This window comes from Scylla paramamosain, chromosome 22, assembly GCF_035594125.1.
Source record: "Scylla paramamosain isolate STU-SP2022 chromosome 22, ASM3559412v1, whole genome shotgun sequence".
Taxonomy (NCBI): domain Eukaryota; kingdom Metazoa; phylum Arthropoda; class Malacostraca; order Decapoda; family Portunidae; genus Scylla; species Scylla paramamosain.
In genome coordinates, this window is record NC_087172.1 from 3,622,501 (window position 1) to 3,642,500 (window position 20,000).

At 44.4% G+C, this 20,000-nt stretch overlaps 1 protein-coding gene across 1 annotated transcript in view; it reads left to right on the forward strand.

Moving 5' to 3' along the window:
- LOC135111437 (uncharacterized) overlaps positions 1-20,000 on the forward strand; it is a 103,601-nt gene that overhangs the window by 43,586 nt on the left and 40,015 nt on the right. The window contains exon 2 of the mRNA XM_064024727.1: positions 18,256-18,294. Coding sequence (XP_063880797.1) covers positions 18,287-18,294 — 8 coding nt within the window. The 5' untranslated portion in view covers positions 18,256-18,286. The remainder of the gene's footprint in view (positions 1-18,255; positions 18,295-20,000) is intronic.

The following is a 20,000-nucleotide window of genomic DNA, read 5'->3' on the forward strand; positions in this document are numbered from 1 at the left end:
ACGTAGATTGGAACGGAGGGGAAGAGGAGACGGAGGAAAAGAAGGGAAGGACGAAGAAATGAGAATTATGTAGATAGGCGGTGAATGGATGAAGAAAAAGAAAAGGAAAGTAAAAGGAGGAAAAAAAAGAAGTGAAGGAATAAGAATGGCACAATTAGCTACTGAAGAGAGAGAGAGAGAGAGAGAGAGAGAGAGAGAGAGAGAGAGAGAGAGAGAGAGAGAGAGAGAGAGAGAGAGAGAGAGAGAGCGAAAACCAGTTAGCTGTATTTTTATTTATCATTGTCATAACTTAGAATTCAGTCATGGACCAGAAACAATTTATTCATACATTTATTCGTTCATTCCTACTCTATCTTATCTGCCTCACTCGGGACTTATTTATTTGCTCATTACTTTTTATGTTCCCGCAACATTTTTACTGGAGCATTGTCATTCCCTTTATTGCAATGTACATATTTTTACATCTATATAAAGTACGAGTACGCACACACACACACACACACACACACACACACACACACACACACACACACACACACACACACACATATTGTCTTTTATTTACTTAACTATTTGTGCTTCACCATTGTGTATTTGCATTGCTATCTTATTGTATTGCTATGTGTTGTATCCTGTTGGGAGATAATACTTGTCTATGTATCCAATGGCTAAATATATCGTTGAAATTAGACTATATAGAAGGAGATAAGGTGTGTGTGTGTGTGTGAGAGTGTGTGTGTGTGAGAGAGAGAGAGAGAGAGAGAGAGAGAGAGAGAGAGAGAGAGAGAGAGAGAGAGAGAGAGAGAGAGAGAGAAGGGGGAGAGGGGTGGCAGGCAGGGGAGGTCAAAAGGACAGGTGGTAATGGCAGGTTTTCTTGTAATTGGTCTCTTTTAACACATTCTTGGTCCACACCGACTCAAACCTCCTCCTCCTCCTCCTCCTCCTCCTCCTCCTCCTCCTCCTCCTCCTCCTCCTCCTTCATCCCTTTTACAAATGTGTCTATTTTTATTTCTCTCTCTCTCTCTCTCTCTCTCTCTCTCTCTCTCTCTCTCTCTCTCTCTCTCTCTCTCTCTCTCTCTCTCTCTCTCTCTCTCTCTCTCTCTCTCTCTCTCTCTCTCTCTCTCTCTCTCTCTCTCTCTCTCTCGCTTCTTCGACAATGATTTGAGGTCATTCATAAACGTAATTTTTCTTCAAGAGAGATTGCACTAATTGTCTCTCTGCTTTGGAACACTCGGCGAGGCGTTTGTCATCATTCACTCTGCCGTTGTCCCGGGGAGTGATCCTTTACGACTCCTGTGTCTCTGAGCAGTAATGCTTCTCTGTCTATTTCCTTTGACTTCTGAAATTACTTGTGTAGGGTTTAAAGTTTTTTTTTTTTTTTCTTCTTAATTTATTGACATTGTACTCCTGCTTTTTACCAAATTATTTTTGTGTGTCTTCCTTACAGTCGTGTATCTTTTAAAATTTGCGCTCCACTCGTTATGTTTCTTCTGTTTGTTTTTTTTTTCTATTCCTGAAGTTATTTCTGTATGGCAGTGAAGTTCGTTTCTTTGTTTATATGTTATGCTACAGTAGTCTGTACCTATTTTTCTGTCTCTCCAGTATTCGTGCTTCTTGTTAAATTGGTGCTCCATTCACCTTTATTGCCTTCCCTCTTTGTCCTTGTCTGTGAATCATCATTTGCTCTTAACTGCAGCGTCTTCGTCAGGATTGCCTCTCCCCTTCATTAGGCTCTGGGCCATGAGAGTGGCTGCTCCGTGCCTCCGTCTGGAGTGGTTTATCTCCGTCAGGTCCCGAGGCGAGCGAGGAGTACGTACATAGTTTGCAGTCCGTTGTCACCCGCTGCGTCCGTGTCCCCGCCGCCCTTCCGCCCTGCACCTCTCGCCCGCCGACCCCCGCCCCGCCTACTGGAGATGGCGGTTTCATTAAGGCGCTGGTTATAGATCGTAGGTTTAGTGGGTAATAATAACAGCGCTGTGTAAATACGTGGCCGTGAATGAATAAACATCCACTGTTTGTTTCGAACGAGCTAAAGATGGCGACTGGCTGGGGGCGCGCCTCCAAAGTGGCCTGAGTTTCGATGCGTGGCTGGCGGCTTCGATCAGCGCAAGGAAACCCCCACGCCAGTGTATCCCTCAAAGACCTTCTGCTGATATCAAATAAAGGCAAGCCATTGACGCGGACACGAGTGAAAGGTGACAGAGGATGAGGTGAGGGGGCGGGTAGGCGAGGAAGCCGAGGCCAAGGTGGCGGGAGCAGGCGGCGGGAGGAGTGCATCAGGCTGGGCGGCGCGAGGCGGGTCCTGTTGGTCCAAGATGCAAATAAAATATGCCTTGTCTATAATTAGTGGTCAAGAACTATGGGAAGTGTCCTATTAAATTTGAATTTTAATAGTCTGCTCGCCATTTACGAGTCATTTTCTTGTTCCTGCCCATGCTGTATGCCATTACAGAAATACGTATGTAAATACTGTATTAATTTTTACAAGTTTTGTCCACATATGGCGTTCAGACCCATCTTGGTTCTTCCTTGCCGGGCAGATGAGTCCTGTTGGCCGGGACTACTGCTTGCCTGCTCCGCCTGCTGCCTGCTCTGCCTGTTACCTTGCTGCTACTGCTACTGCTACTGCTGCTTCTGCTGCTGCTGCTGTTACTGCATGGAAGGCAATTCGTTCACTCCTATTCATCTATTTTTATTTCCTGCTTTATCATCAGTTTCTTCTCATTCATCCACCTTCTATTCATATATTCCTTCCTATTCATGCATGCGTACTATTCCCTGCTTTATCCTATTCACCATCCTGTCCTATTTACTTGTCCCTTCCTTCTACTCCCTGCTTTATCTAATTTCCATCCTCCATGCTTCGTAACCTGTTCTTTTCCTCACCGTCATTTCCCCATTTTTCCTGAGGCAGGGCGGGGCGTGTTCTCAGTTTGTTTGCCTCGCGGGGCACCGTCACCGTCGCCATGGCAACGTGAGGGGCGAGGGGAGGTCCGTTTTTACCTTTACCCTTACTTTCCATCTCTCTCTCTCTCTCTCTCTCTCTCTCTCTCTCTCTCTCTCTCTCTCTCTCTCTCTCTCTCTCTCTCTCTCTCTCTGTCCACTTTTCGTTTCCTTTATTTTTCATGTATTTTTTCATTAATTTTGCTCTTATTTCCCTCATTCCTCCTCTTAGTCTTTCTTAATCCGCTACCATACTCATATTTTTCTTTATTGTGTTTTGTGTATCTCTTATTTTGCTTTTTTCCTATCAAGTCTTCAGTTCTATTCTTCTACCATTTCTTTTTTTTTGTTGTTGTTTTATTTTCTTTTGTATTTCTCTACTTCATTTTTTTTTCTTTCTCAGTTTCTCTTGACCTTTTGCTTCCCATTTCCTCCTTAATCTTTTCTCATTTCCTTGTTATCTTCTGTTACTGTGTGTCCTTCCTTTATTTTTCCTTTTCCATCCATCTTTCTTTCTTTCTTATTTCTTCTCTACTTATTTTATTTACTTTTGTTTTTTTTCATATTTGTTGTACATCTGTGACATAACCTAATTTTCTTCTCTATTTCTTATTTTATTTCCATTTGCTTCTACTTTTGCTTCCATTCATCACCACACGTTATCCTCCATTCTTCCACTTCCCCTCTCATCTTTTCCATTTTCTTCACTGACCACTTACTGTTTCCTGTCTCTCTCTCTCTCTTCCCTTTACTGAGTCCCTCACGTCCCTTAATCAAGTCACCTGTGGGACTGCGTCAGGTGTTCACGGAAAATAAAGAAAATATGACAATAGAGAAGGAAAGAAAGGAAGGAAGGAAGGAAGGAAGAGTGGACGGAGTGAATGAATGAAAGAAAGAAGAAAGTGAAAGAGTCAATGAAAATTTTTAAATCAACTAAGAGAAATGTACGTGAGTGTCAGTGAGTCAGGAATGAGTCAGTGAGTTTTTGAGTCATGAGTGAATCTGTGAGAGTTAGAGATAAATGAGTCAAAGTGAGTTATTGAGTTAGTGAGTCCATAGTGAGTTTGTGAGAAAGTTAATGAGTTTGGAGTGAATCTGTGAGTGAGGTAGTGAGTCAGGAAGGAGCAAATGGTTCAGTCATGTGGGTCAGTGTTGCGTGAGATCTTGATTGGATAAGTCTGTGCAGGTAAACAAGCTGTGGGTGTGTTGGCTACTCCTTGCTGCTTTCCCTTCTTCCTTTTTCTGTTTCCTCCTTTCACTCTTGTATGTCTCTTTGATAAATAACACTGTCTTTTTCATTCTTCCCATCTTCTCTCACTTTTATTATTGATTATGTCCTGCCTTTCATCCTTCTTCTCCTCTTTGTTCCTTCCTTCATTCGTTCATTTTTTCTTCTTTCTTTCATCTCTTTCTTCTTTCATTTACATTCCTCCTTCTTTATCTTCATATTTTTCTCCTTTATTTTCTGTTTCTGTCTTCTCTACTTCATTACTCTTTCCTTCCGTTCCCAATTATCCATTAGCTACTTTTTACTCACTCTATTGCCCGTTTCCTTCCTTCATTCTCTCTCTCTCTTGCTTCATCCTACGTAATTATTTCTCCCTTCCTTCCTTTCCTCCCTCCCTGGTACTTTTAACCTTCTTTAGTTCCTTCGTTTACTCCTTCACGACTTCCTTTCACACACACACACACACACACACACACACACACACACACACACACACACACACACACACACACACACACTGAGGAGGAGCTTAAAAATTAATGCGTGCTGAGGGAAGAAAATGGACTGAGGTTTCTTTGCATTTCAGGCAGGTTCAGTTAATACGCTTCAGTTGGTGGGGTTAAATTTGGCTTCTTCTGGAAAAATATCATAAAAAAAAAAAAAGTGAAGAGAATGATGAAATTATGAATCGTATGTTGAAGCTTAAAAAAAATGAAGAAAGAAAGAAAATAGAAAGAAAAAAAGGTGAGTGTTTATTTTTTTTTCATTTTTTTTTTTTTGCTATTTAATGCTGCACGTTGTTGTTGTTTTTTTACTTTTGGTGTTGGTTGTATCATGTTCTTTTTTTCTCTTTTTCTTGTGTTTTCTATATGGATTTTATCTTTTACTCTGAGACTCTTATTCATCTATTTATTCATTCATTTATTTGCCTCATATGTGTGTGTGTGTGTGTGTGTGTGTGTGTGTGTGTGTGTGTGTGTGTGTGTGTTTTCGATCTTAACACCACAATTTTTTTCATTATTACTGTTCTTCCTTTTATATTTTTCCCTTTACAGAATATCCTCCTCCTCCTCCTCCTCCTCCTCCTCCTCCTCCTCCTCCTCCTCCTCCCCAGTACCTCTCCCTCTGGCAGTTACATTTCCTCCTAATGGTCTCCTTGCTTTCACTTCCTTCCACTTCACATTATCAATTACGGGGAATATTTGCAGAAATAAAAAACTTGTTACATTGTCTTCTTATTCACACAAGCAAAGTATCATTATGTCCGCCGCGAGACTTGCGACGCGGAAAAAAGAAATAAGAACAAAAGTCTTCACGCAATGTAATTTACGGGGGATTATACGTGTCTCTCTTTTATTATTCTTTTTTTGGTGAAATGCTCAACTTTGTCTTTCTTTCTCTCTTTCTTTGTGTGTGTGTGTGTGTGTGTGTGTGTGTGTGTGAGTGACTTGGCTTTACGTTGACCTCAAAAGATATAAGATTATGCTCGAAGTGAGTCTTACTTAATTTCTTTTCTTTTTTTCTTGTTATTTTGCGTCACTTTTATCGAAAAATTAAGTTACATCCTTTTTCTCGTGTTGCCCAAAGGTAATACGGTGCATTCTGATTTTTTCCGTTTTGCCTTCTGTCACTCCTCCTCCTCCTCTTCCTCCTCCTCCTCCTCCTCCCGAAGGCTCGTGTTTTCCCCTGACTGACAAAGATGTCCGTCATGTGTTTACGAGATTCGATGTTCGGTTGCCAGGTGTCTCCGGACGCCTTGACAACCGCAGGTCCAGAATTACGTCAAGTCCTATTTGTCGGGAACACCTGCGAGGGAGGCCGACGCGCCCTTAGCGGCGTCCGTCGGCCACTAATTGTTCCGCTGCGGGAGTGTCGGCGCGGCCTGAACGTCGCCGCAACATTTGTCTGCAGTCAGGCGCCAGGGGGAACCTCGTCTTGGCCGCGCCCGCAGGTGACCACAGCGTTGACGGGAAGCCGGGAGTGGAGAGGGAAGGGAGTCTAGAACTCTTGTTGCTTAGTTTGTTTTTTCCTTCCGTCTGTTCATTTGTCCATTCATGCAAGCAACCTGAACCCACTTGTTTTCCTTGCTTTGCCTCCACTCATGCCTGACGGTTGCTTGATGACAGCCTGAGGCGCGTCACCCCACCCACCTGCAGCGCCTGGCAGTGTGGCACTGACAGGTGACGGCCGGGTGTCCTATCCAGCGGGGCGGGGCGAGGCGGGGCGAGGCGGGGCGGTCAGGGGAAGGGTTCGTTTATTGTCTGGGTTATCGCGCGACACGAAGACCCTCTTAGCCGGAGATCAAACCCTTTCTAGTAATCGCGTGTCATTGATTTAGTCGCGAGTGTCACCCACCGCCGACAAGAGGCCGAGGACAGGCGGGCAGGTGTCTCGTCGTCCTATGGTCCGCCGCCGCCTCTCCACAGACAACCTATTAAGCTCTTTACGGCAGGAGGGTCGCCACCTCTTTAGTGTCGACGCACCTAAACGTCTGGTTCGCTGCGCTGCTCACCTGCCGCCTCGACGCCCCTCCCCGCACCAAAAGTCTTTATCAGGTGTGAGGTTCCTTAGCCGTTATCAGGTGTAAGGTGTCGCCTGATGGGGGTTCTCTCCTAAAAGGTCAAAGGTCATCGTGCTTTCCTCCTTTGACTCCGTAAGACCTCCAGGACACCTTGATGTATTCCAGGTGTGACCCTCAGAACACCTTTACACTTCGCTGGGATGAGCAAGGAACAAAGTAATATCTTGAAGTAGACTGCCTTTAGACTTTCTTCATTCTTAACATCACTTGCCATAGTTAAAATATGCAGTCTTCCTTTCCACCTAACATCGTTTTTCTTTAACGCAAAAAGTGTTGGTTGACATCCACTCCTTCAGAACAACACCAGTAAATGCTTCAAACCATCTTCCTCTAACTGCTGTCTTTCTTATTATCACTAAAATCCCTAATTTCCTTCCCTCTTAATATCGCTTTTAACACTGAAACAGACTCTTTTCCTCTGCTTCCCTTTTCAGACTGTTTTCTTCTACTCTTCCTTCTTTCAACTCACACATTCCAGACGAAGGAGGAATATCACGTCATGGCAGAACCTAAACTTACGCAGCATTTGAGACTCTTTCTTCTTTGCTTCTTTGTGGAGTTACGAGGTTTAGCAGGTTTTCATAACGAACTTTCCTCTAATCTCATGACCTGCTGAACACAGTGCTAAAAAGTCATTACCTTTTGATCACGGGTTTCGTTGTGTGTGAGGAAGGAGAGTGCAGTCAACTCAGCCCGTCATCTCACCATCAGTCTCCAATGTTGTTATTCTTACACGCTGTAGATTATGCTTCCTTTCCCTGTGCCGACGTAACTTTAAAAGCAGGTCATAAAGACGAGCCATTGAGGACAGGATAAAAAAGGGAAGAAAAGACGAAAATCGGGCTTATGATCTGTGACTCGCGTGTCTCTTAATTTTAGCATAGTACAGGATGGAGTAAAGAAATCTGTGCCCCTGATTCCTTGTGTCTGTTAATTGCGGGAGTCAAACAGGATAACGATAAGAAAAAAGTACTAAAATCGTGTTTCTGATCTGCAGTTCACGTGTGTTTAAATTCTGGCAGATTTGTACTGGATAAGAGAAGAAAAACTACTAAAATCGTGTTTGCTATCTCTAGTTCACGTGTCTGTTAACGAAGGGAAGGTGTCTGCGGGCGGCACTCTGTTCACGTCTCATTACTTAGTGCATTACGTCTCTCACAGGCGCGCTAAACCAACCCAAATTAGCTCATGGCTCACAGCGTTAGTTACACTCACACACACATTAAAATAATAAAGGACGAGGGGGAAAAATAAAAAAGTATAAAACCCGAGGCGCACCACCCGGCTATGGCTGTCATCAAACCCGCGACAAGGTCTTCAATCCCGCGCCAGAAAGTGGTGTAGTGGCGCTAATCCTTGTTATTTTGTTTCGCTTATCAGGTCTCGACTTGAGAATTACAGCCCCAAACTCTCACTTCTCATATTTGGACGCTGTAAACTTTATGATGGAAGCGATTATTTTTTTCTCGAGTCATTACTATAATTTTGAGGCACAAGGACGCACCCCTCCCCGCTCGCGTGCTGGTGTGTGTGTGTGTGTGTGTGTGTGTGTGTGTGTGTGTGTGTGTGTGTGTGTGTGTGTGTGTGTAGAAAGAAGGAACGAAGGGTGCGTCATGCTGGACGCACACACACACACACACACACACACACACACACACACACACACACAATCTCCTCTTTCTATGACAAGTTTTACTACAGTTACCGCTTCTACTTTTACATATTACTATTGCTAGTTCTACTACTACTACTACTACTACTACTACTACACACACACACACACACACACACACACACACACACACACGAAGGTACTGTGCAGGGAGCGGCCGTACGTGCTTTCCGTCCCTCCCGCCCTCGGAAATACTAGGAGGGTATCGCCACACAAGACGAAGGAGTCCCGGCAACTCCCCGGAGCGGCGTGGGTGTTTCCTGGCGCTAATGAGTGTGCCTTCATTAGTGCAGGGGGTGTTGACTCCCTTCCCTTCCCTTCCCTACTGTACCTTAATTCCTTCCCTCTCACGTTCCTCCCTCTCGTCTTTCATCACTCCCCTACTCCTCTTCCTCGCCCTTCTTCTCTTAGTCTCCCTCTTCTCCGTCTTTGCCCTTAGTAGTCTACGATTCTCATTTTAGATTAGATTTTGTAGTACATCTTAGACAGGCTCGTTAGGGTCAACATGTCTACTGCTGGTTTGTTCTTCCTTTGTCCTCCTCCTCCTCCTCCTCTTCTTCCTCCTCCTCCTCCTCCTCTTAACAACATTCTCACCGCAGTCAGCTGGTCGTATTGTCGCCTCGGTCACAAGCACACTCTCGTTTCCCCGTCTGCTATTTTCCCATTTTCTCTTCATCTCTTACATTTTTCTCTGTAATGGCTGTCGATAATTAGCATAATGAGTTTAATAATATATACTTGACGATAGGGATGGAAGGGGAGAGAGAGAGAGAGAGAGAGAGAGAGAGAGAGAGAGAGAGAGAGAGAGAGAGAGAGAGAGAGAGAGAGAGAGAGAGAGAGAGAGAGAGAGTGAACGACAAGATGAGAAAGCCAAAAAAAGTTACTTAGAAACTTGTGTGATGTTGAGTAATTATTGCAGTGATAGTGATGATGATGATGATGATGAGGATGATGATGATGGTGGTGATGAAGGCGATAATGATGATGATGAGAATGGCTGTGATGATGATAGCGGTGGTGGCTGTGGTGGTGAAAAGGACAACGAAGATGATGGCAATGATGATAACCAAGGCAATAACGATGATGAAAATAATGAAAACGACAACAGTTACAATAACCTTAATAATGAACAGCCGCTATGATTTTCTAAGGCATTAAATACACCATTACTGAGGGAAATATTAATGGTGACAATAATACCATGACACCATGACGATAACTCAAACTGGGGTCAAGGGGGGGAGTTGGTAGGAGGGGAGGAAAGGAGAGAGGGGTGACCTGATCAGCAGAGTCCCGCAGTCATTATAGCATCATAGAAATCACGAGACGAGACCACGAGGAAGAGGACGTGTGTGTGTGTGTGTGTGTGTGTGTGTGTGTGTGTGTGTGTGTGTGTGTGTGTGTGTGTGTGTGTGTGTGTGTCTCGAAGTTCTGACCAACGTCTTGTGTCTTGAGTATTAATATGTTAATACCAGACGGCCATTAAAGGTTAAAAAAGGTTAAATGCTTTCATCCCTGCATCGTAATGTTCTTAAGGAGCCGCTTACATGCAATTACCGGATTGAAATACCCAGTTGGCTCTTAATTTTAGTCCCGCGGAGATGGAGGAGGACCGGCCGTGGGAGGAGGCGTGTGTTGCCTCTCACGTGCCGGGCGGGAGCGGCGGCGTGTGGGTGATGGTGGGAGAGAGTGGTGGTGGTGGTGGTGGTGGTGGTGGTGGTGGTGGTGATGGTTGTAGGCTTAGACTGTCACGTGGGAACACTTCGTATGTCTTCCTTGGCTCATGATGTTTAAGTGAAAGAGTTGGAGGGTGTGAGAAGGAAGGAAGCGGAGGAGCAGAAGAAACACAAAGGGAGAACAAACTGTGATAAACCTGTTGGTGAATTCAGTTTGGACAAGAGTAAAGAACTTTGTCGACTTTATGAAGAAGAATGCTAGCGAACTTGATAAGTGTGTGGAAGTGTACTACAGAAGGACCACCAGCCTTGTAATGAAAAACCATAAAATGAAGATGGGAATGGAAGCAGTAAAAGCTAAAATGAGCTTCGAGATACGAAAGATGTCAGCCGGCAGCCTCAAGGAAAGCTACCGGGATGTGAGCACGAGCTGCACACTCTGCGGGAGCAGCACACGAGGACCACCTCAGGCTGCAGGACAAAAAGTAGAGCCTACTGAAGGACATGACCAAGATGACCGTGACTAACTAGCAGGTTGTCAAGGCTATCGAGGGCATGAGGGAAGAGTGGCATAGGACAGAAGAGATGAGGAAACGACGTGTTGAGTCTCTTCTGCTGAAAAGCCCCCACTTGAAGGCGGAAATGGAAGCTCAAAATGCCAAGTGCAGGAATGAGCTTCAAGACACGAAAGACGCCTGATCGATAAAAGCTCGTGAGAGGGACGAGGAGGCACGGAAGGGAAAGAGACAGATGATGGCACAGTGTGAACTTCTGCACCAGACTGGCCCTGCCGTGGACAGCACGCGGCGGGAAAAGGAGCAGAATGAGCAGCGCTTCTGCCGGCAGAATCAGGATGCGCTGGCCATGCATGAGAAGAAACAGGCAGAAGTTTCCGAAGAAAAGGAAGACATACAGCGCATTTCGAAGATAAGATTGAACTTTGTGAACATCACATCACGAGGGAGCTGTGTACGTGGCGGCACAAACCATTGACAGGCTGCAGAAAGGGCTAAAGGAAAAGTGCTCCACGATTACCGAGAAAAACGGGGAGAAGTTTTTATATATATATATATATATATATATATATATATATATATATATATATATATATATATATATATATATATATATATATATATATATATATATATATATATATATATATATATATATATATATATATATATGTGTGTGTGTGTGTGTGTGTGTGTGTGTGTGTGTGTGTGTGTGTGTGTGTGTGTGTGTGTGTGCGTGTGTGTGTGTCACACACAGTCTGAGTCTCCAAAGAGTTTTCCGCTCACACCATATTGAGTGAAAACTATCATGACGCAAATTTGCGATCTACAAACAGGTCGACGAATCTTGTCACAGATCTTTCAGTTCTACGCACGGCTGAGGCTTTTCATTGACACGGAAAGGATTGTAGCAACAATAAAATTCAAGTATGATGACACGACTTTCATTCTTTAACGAGAATATTATTTCTCTAAATAGTATCTTTTAGAAAATTAATTCATGATCAGAGTTATCTTGAACCAGCGTCCCACTTCATCTATCAACTTTCATCCGATTTTAACGAAGAGTTTCGGATATCCATTACACACGCGCGCATGCAAGCACTTCTCAGTAGTGTAGTGTATGCCGACAGAATATATATAAGTACAGAATATATTGGCACAGAGGGGAACAAAATAATGAAATCACCACCTCGTAAAAATTGACGAAGATAAACTGTTTCAACACCCACCCACGTGCTACACAGCCCCTCACCGACACACACACACACACACACACACACACACACACACACACACACACACACACACACACACACACACACACACACACACACACACACACACAATCGTTCTCGTCTCACGTCCTTTGATTCAAGCACGTCGGTATTTGTTTTATTGGCTTAATTTTCTCTCCTCTGAGTGAAGATGGTCCCAGGATGCGGCGTGCACCTGGCTAATCACAGGTGCGTGCACAGAGATGTCCAGGTGAACGTGATTGCAAGTGCACATCCGCTCCTCAAGCACGAACAAATTGCTTTATCATATCCCAGTAATCACTTAGCCGTTCAATTTCACACACACACACACACACACACACACACACACACACACACACACACACACACACACACACACACACACACACACACACACACACACACACACACGAGACACGCGAGATGCTTAGCCAGAACACCATCAATATTTTACTCCAAGAATCAATTACTCTTTAGAATTAACTTTTTAATCACAATACCTTGTTCTGCCTTGATAAGAGAGACCATGAGCCAGCCATTTCGTGAGGAGTGAGAGAGGGAGGGAGTGGACAGGACCGGAGGAAGGGAGGGAGGAGGAGAAGGGAGAAGGGAGAGGGAGAAAATGTTGGAGGCACGGATGGTGTGGGGGGGAGAGGGAGAAGGGTAAGCGTGGGAAGGGAGAGCGAGAGAAAAAAAAAAAAAGAGGTAGGAAAGATCTTTTCTTTTCTTTATTTTACTTTACTTTTATTTTATTATTATTATTATTTATTTATTTTTTTTTTTTTGTAGCTTCTTGCAAATATCATCGGGTTTGGCTTAAGTTGGGAAGTCGAGCTGCAGGGATGGATTGTCGGGTCGGTCGCCGCCATCTTGTTGAGCACACTGCAGCGCTTTCTTGCTTGCGGTTCCGTATTGCCGCAGGTTACTGCTCTCACACACCTACACACTTACACACCTGCAAACCTGCACACACACCTACACACTCACACTTATATTCACACCTACACATCTACGCTCACACCTGCACAACTGCACCTACACATGTTATTTCATTTACTACCCAAGGCATTAATCAGTCACACACACACACACACACACACACACACACACACACACACACACACACACACACACACACACACAAACACACACATCTAAATACTCATTTAACTGTAAATTTGTGTCTATACATGCATGCATAACTACAGTCATTATCTTGATTAAGCAGCCAACACACCTGTTCTCCAAAACACACACACACACACACACACACACACACACACACACACACACACACACACACACACACACACACACACACACACACACACACACACACACACACACACACACACACACACACACATACGAAACATCTATTACATGAATAAACAGCAATCAACAGAAATGCATCTTTTCATCAGCCTAATGTTTTCCGGGATGTCTTTAGCACCTGTGTACCTGACAACTAAGATACACCTGCTGCTATTATTAATGAAACTCAAGCTATCTTTGAAAAGGAAGGTTAAACCAAAACCAACTCACCTTTGACTTCTGCAACACACCTGCAACATCTATAACACATCTACAGTCTCGCCAACACATCTATGCCGTTTGTAACTCACTACAACGCAGCTATGACCACAGCACACCTGCAGATGGCATTGAACTCACACCTTACACAACTTTCGTAATCTACACCTGCTGATCTTTACTGAACCAAACCTCTGTTCATTTTCTTGGCTAAGTAACATCATTACCTCTCTCGTGTGTGTGTGTGTGTGTGTGTGTGTGTGTGTGTGTGTGTGTGTGTACGACGCTCGCCTTTCACGTGCAGGCTTCGTGACACAGGTGAGGGGGAGCACGGCAAGACCTGTACGGGTGAGCGATGTCTCAATTTACAAGCGCCTGTGTTATTTACTGATGCGTGATGCCCGTGTTTAGTGAGCGGCCGGGGTATAGAAACGTCCCCTCCTGTCTGTGTGTGTGTGTGTGTGTGTGTGTGTGTGTGTGTGTGTGTGTGTCTTTTTCTTATTTTTATTAAAAAAGAATATGATAAGTTTGTCTTTCTTTTTACGTTCTGTGTGTGTGTGTGTATGTGTGTGTGTGTCCTTTTCTTATTTTTATTAAGAAAGAATATAATAAGTTTGTCTTTCTTTTTACGTTCTGTGTGTGTGTGTGTGTGTGTGTGTGTGTGTGTGTGTGTGTGTGTGTGTGTGTGTGTGTTATAACCTAATCTTTCTATTGACAGAAATGCATTTCTAGTGAAGATTTTTTGAATAGTTTTATGTACATGTGTGTGTGTGTGTGTGTGTGTGTGTGTGTGTGTGTGTGTGTGTGTGTGTGTGTGTGTGTGTGTTCTAAAAAAAATACACAGTTACACAAAGTTAATTCATTCATGTTCGTATATTTACTTTCTTATTTACAACCAAGCTCTCGAGAAGCGGCAAGACTTTAATGAATATACCTGAGAGAACCTCATTATGGATCACCTGACATCCCGGCACAGGTGTACAGGCCTACCACCACCACCACCACCACCACCACCGCGTCCCTCATCACCACGTCCCTCAGTCACCACCACACGTACTCCTCTCCACTATACTTCGTCTTCACCACCACCACCTCGTCCTCATCACTTGCAGTTCACGCGTCATTGATTTCCAGCAACACCTACATCACCATCATCATTATCTTCTCTGCTCGGAAATTGCTACATGCTATCATATTGAGACTGTATTACGATCCCTCTCCTCGGTGGATGTTAGGTTACTGTAGATGCAGAAGCAGTACTAGCAGACAAGAGAACGTTTTATTTTTGTTGTGTATGAGTTATGTGTTCCTATTCTTTTAATGTTTCATCTCGTCTGTTGTTTAAGTCTTTTTTTTTTTTTTAGCTCGATTTTTCACTTCTGTTCTTGTTTGTATGTGTTCTCGTGTTTAATGATAACTGAAAATCATCTTCTTATTAACATTTTTTTTTTAAGTTTTATTTTTTTTCCTTTTGCTTGTGTTTATTTGAAGTAGTCTTAGTTTAAATCACATATACTCCGACCGCATTTATAATTTTATCATAGCTTATAGCTTAAGTCCTGCTTTTTACTTTCCTTTTCCTCATTTTTTCTTTATTTCGTTTTCTTTAATCATATTCCTGCTTTAGAGAGTCATGATCATGTTTTCTTAGCCTTATTCTTGCCCTTACGTTAATCAATCTCATTCTGTAAGCCTCGATTTTATTTTACAGATGTTTGGCCTCGTTTTAATAAGTTCCGGGGTCATATCGTACATTTACTCTTAGTTCTCAAGGGCTGGGACTCGGTTCCTTGTGTCCAACCTCCCTCGCCTCGTCTTGCCACACCTCCTCCGCTCTCGTGCCTCCAGCAAATCCATCTCCGCGTTATCGGGTGTAAGTCTCTCTCCTCTCCCTCAGATGACCGCCTCGCCTCGTCCCTCTGCACCTCGGCATCTCGTCTTTCGTTACCTTATCACAAATGGAAATACGTGCGGACTGATAACGCTGCGCAAGGCTCCTGAAATCACATGAAGTCTCGCCTAGAGCCCTCCCTCTCCTGAACGACAAGTGAGGCTCGTAGGTTCTGTGCTGGCCGAGGATACGGATCAACCGAGAGCCGGAGACGTGACTGGGTTATTGCCGCGCCCTTAATTAACTTAGCGGGCCTCCACCTCTGGTCTGGAAGGCGCGTGTCCATAAGTCCTGGCACCGTACTGGCCCTGACCGCTTTGTTGGGGGCAGGGTGAGAAGGAGGAGGAGGAGGAGGAGGAGGACCAGGAAGAAAGAAGAACGAACAACAACAACAACAACAACAACAACAAGAGGAAAAAAAGAAAGTAAAGGAGGAGGAAGAGGAGGAGGAGGAGGAGGAAGAAGAGGAGCAGGAGGAGGAGGAAGAGGAAAAGAACAAGAAGAACAACAGTAACAGCAGCAGCAAATCCAACAAGAATAAGAACAAGAGAAAGAAGAAAGAAAAGATGGAGAAGAAGAAGGACGAGGAAAAGGAAGAAGGACAATAACAACAAGAATAAGAACAAGAAGAAGAGCAAGAAGAAAACAAGAACAAGAACAAGAAAAGCAAAGTGAGAAGAAAAAAAGAGGAAGAAAACAGAGGAAGAGTTGATAATAAAAAATAATAACAAATAAGAACATGAATAAAAAGGGAGAGGAGGGATGAAATAAACGAAAAACAAAATATTCACCAAAAAAAGAAAATAAATAAATAAAATAAAGGAAAAGGAGGAAGAACAGATATGTAGTAATGGAATAGGGAAGTGCAAAAAGGATAAATAAGAATAAGGAGAAAATAAAAGAAATGGAAAACTAGAAAGGTAAGAGATGGAATAGAGAGAGAAGAAAGAGTAAAAAGAAGAGAAAACAGAAACATGGGAAGTTGGAACATAAAAGACAATACAAAAAAGAGGATGATGAATCAGCAATAAAAACAATGACTGGATAAGAATTTTTCCACGACTCAAAATTAAAAAAAAAGTGGCAATAAAATGCTACCCATGAATACGTAATACATGACCGAGGGAGGAAAAAAAAAAGCACCGTAAACCATAACAAATAAGTAAACAGAACCATTCACACACAAACCGGACCTCACGGGACATACAAAAACAAACAGTCTATTCTCCATACAAGAAGAGGAGGAAACACTTTGAGAGGGAGGTCGGGAGAAAGAAGAAAGAAAACCTCCCTAAGAACAAGGTAAAGAGGGAGAGAGACAGGCGATGTGATTTAAGAGATCGCTGTATCGCCAAATCTCCAATGTTATGCAGCAGCTCAGCCCGAAACGACGCTCCGCTAATTACAGCTAACCAGAGTAATGGCTCACTGGATTTACGAGATGGTATCGAGGCTTCAGAGTCGAGCCGTAATGAAGCCGTTCCAGCGAGCTCCTCTAAGTGGCTGGCCGAGGGAAGTTCCTGGACCACGGACGGGTTTGGGATCCTCCTGGACTACCAAACGTGATGGACCGAGTTTGGGCCACGAGGCAGCGATCTGAAACTGCGATGTCGGCGAGTTCTGGGCTTGAATAAACTTTGGGAGACGTGGCGATGATGGGGTTCCTCTGCACCGGCTGGAGAGATAGATGTGTGTAGGTTTTTTCAAGATTTTTTTCAAGGGTTGCAAGTGTTTTAGGGTTCTCGTGGGTCGCGTTTAGTTGCAGCTTGTTTAGGTGAGTTAAGGATTGCCGTAAGTATGTAGCGCGAGTAAGCGATTACCTGGACGCCCTCTCGCCAGGTAGATTATGCGCGGGGAGCCTCGGTTTGGGGAAGCTCGCCGATAAGCGCTCACCGACTTAACACACTCCACCGACACATAATGAAGCGCTCAGCCGCTCGCTCCGTACTTACCGTCTTCCCTCCACAATATAGGGACGCCCATTTACCTACTGGCCCAGCACCCCTCAAGCACCTACCTCCACACCCACCACTTTGACCTCCTAAATAGCACCTGAGCCTCACCGGGCAGCGCTGCACTGAACGGCCTTAGTACCACATCAGCACCAACTCCCCGCGGCGAAATGAGCACACGAGAGGCGCTTCTTAACCCCTCCCTCCCGACAACCTCCTCCGCCTCGCCGCTGCCTTCCATGCACCCACCCCGCAAACAGGCATCACCAGGACGTATGTTCCGCTGTTATGTTCCTCGACTATGCAAATCCCGAGCTGTAATGTTCTCGGCGGTGAGGTGAGGTGGAGGGTTCAGATGCTAATGCCTAAAATGGAGACGAACGCCAAGTATACCTGCTGGAGTATAATTAGTATGTTAAACAGCAGCGCTATGAATGAGGTGTCCCGGGTGTCGTGGCACTAAGAGCGTCTCCCCCGTGTCGGCCGCCCCCGTCAGGTGTGCCCCCGTGTAATTGGCGCTACTCAGGTGAAAACTTGGTTGTGCTCCCGTTTAAGTGCGCGCGTACGAGAGGCGTGCTTGGCTATGCTCGTCCGCCTTCCCTCGGGCCAGGAATGTGCTAAATACTCTTCCTTATAAGCCTTCGCAAGCGGTGCACGGGCTGCTTCTGTGTGTGTGTGTGTGTGTGTGTGTGGAGGTGAAGGGACGCAAATGGATATATTGAGTGCGTTTTGGTGTTTAGTGGAATATTTATGGTCTCGTTTGGAGGTAATTGAAGGAGGACCATTAAGGGACCCCAAACAGGATGTGTGAGGGAAACCAGAACCGGAGGGGAATGACACAGGCTAATAACAAAAAGGGTAATAATAAGAAAAAGAGTGTCAGTCGAGTTGTTGTTGTTTTTATTTGTTTTTGATATTTGATATGTCTGATTACACCGGCGCATGCACTGATGTCTTTGTTTTGTAAGTTCTTATGAATGAAAGTGTATTTTCTTATATTTTCAGGACACAAAAGTAAGGACGATGATTCTTGCTGATGGAAATGTAAGTATTATGAGAGTAAACATGTATCAAAGAACGAATGTATTTAGGGCTTCTATTGCACACACACACACACACACACACACACACACACACACACACACACACACACACACACACACACACTAATTCAAGTGTAATGCTTCCTCAGAAAACAGAGACACGCCTGGGAGCAGAAAATAACAAAATACGTACATATAAAAGTGCTCGTGAGAATCATATAAAGGAGACGAGGTGAAAGTGGGAGGCGGGAGGTGGCTGGGGAGGGAAAGCCATATTAGCTGGAAAAGAAGGGAGGGAGGAATAGGAGGAGGAAAGAAGAGGAGGAGGCGTTGGGCAGGCGGAGTGGGTGGGTCCAAGACGAGGTGTTGTGTTAAAATGCGAGTCAGAGGAAAGTTAATTAAGCCCAAAACACAGCGGCCACCTGCCCGCTCTCCACCAGGTACGTGATGCCCGACCAACTACCAATTAATACATTTAATTAATACCATCTTCATCTTAATTGAACTAATTTATTTTGACGCGGGGCGGGGGCGAGGCGGGTGGCGGTGGCCCTCAATACTTGCAATCACTCCACTCATAAATCGACGCGAGCTCCGATCCATCTGCGGGCCGCGAGGGACTAACTATGCGGGGAGTCGATGTGGGAAGGCGCATGGCGGGAATGTAATGACCGTGCGGCCCGCCTTGCTTCGCCTCGCCTCGCCTCCCCTTGCCTTGCTGTGTGCCGCCCGAGGAGCTACAGCGGCAGGAGAAGATGGTGGTGGTGTACGAGGAGCAGGAGGAAGAGGAGGAGGAGGAGGAAGAGGAGGAGATGGAGGAGGAGGAGGAGAAGTAAGAGGAGGAATAGAAAGAAAAGAAGTAGTGAAAATAATAGTAATAACTGATAAGTAAATTATAATAAAAACAAAAGTAATAATCTTAGTAGTAGTAGTAGTAGTAGTAGTAGTAGTAGTAGTAGTCGTAGTAGTAGCTGTTGTTGTAGCAGTAGTAGTAACAGTAGTAGTAATAGTAGTAATGATAATAATAATAATAATAATAATAATAATAATAATAATAATAATAATAATAATAATAATAATAATAATAATAATAACAACAACAATCAAAATAAAGATTTTTCCTCATTTTCAACTCCATATAAATTTCTTCCTTCTCATCACACACATCTCATTTCCTTCCCCACAACTTTCTTTTCTCTCCTTCATCCTCTCCTCCAACAGAGACGAGACGAGAAGGAAGGAAAGATAAGAGAGGGAATGAGAGAGAAGGCAGCAGAGAGGGAGGAGGAGGAGGAGGAGGAGGAGGAGGAGGAGGAAGAGGAGGAGGAGGAGGAGGACGAGGAGGAGTTAGAAATTAGCTACCTTGAAAATAGCTCTGCCTTCCTCTCCCTTCCCCTTATTTCCCCACTCCAGAGGCAGCAGGAGGGAGGGAGAGAGGGAGGAAGGGAAGGGACAAGGGAGGGTGATGGGGGAAAGGAGTAAAGGGAAGGGTTCCTCAGGTAATCTCTTTTTCAGGTGACACTCAGAAGGGGAGGGAGTGAAGGGAGAGATGACAGGGAGAATATGAAATGTAGACATCATCTCCTCCTCCTCCTCCTCCTCCTCCTCCTCCTCCTACTCCTATTCCCCCTTACCTCTCCTTTACTAAATTACTTCCCTTACTTTTTTCAGTCCTATCTCTGTTACTTTACGCAAATTAGACAGAAT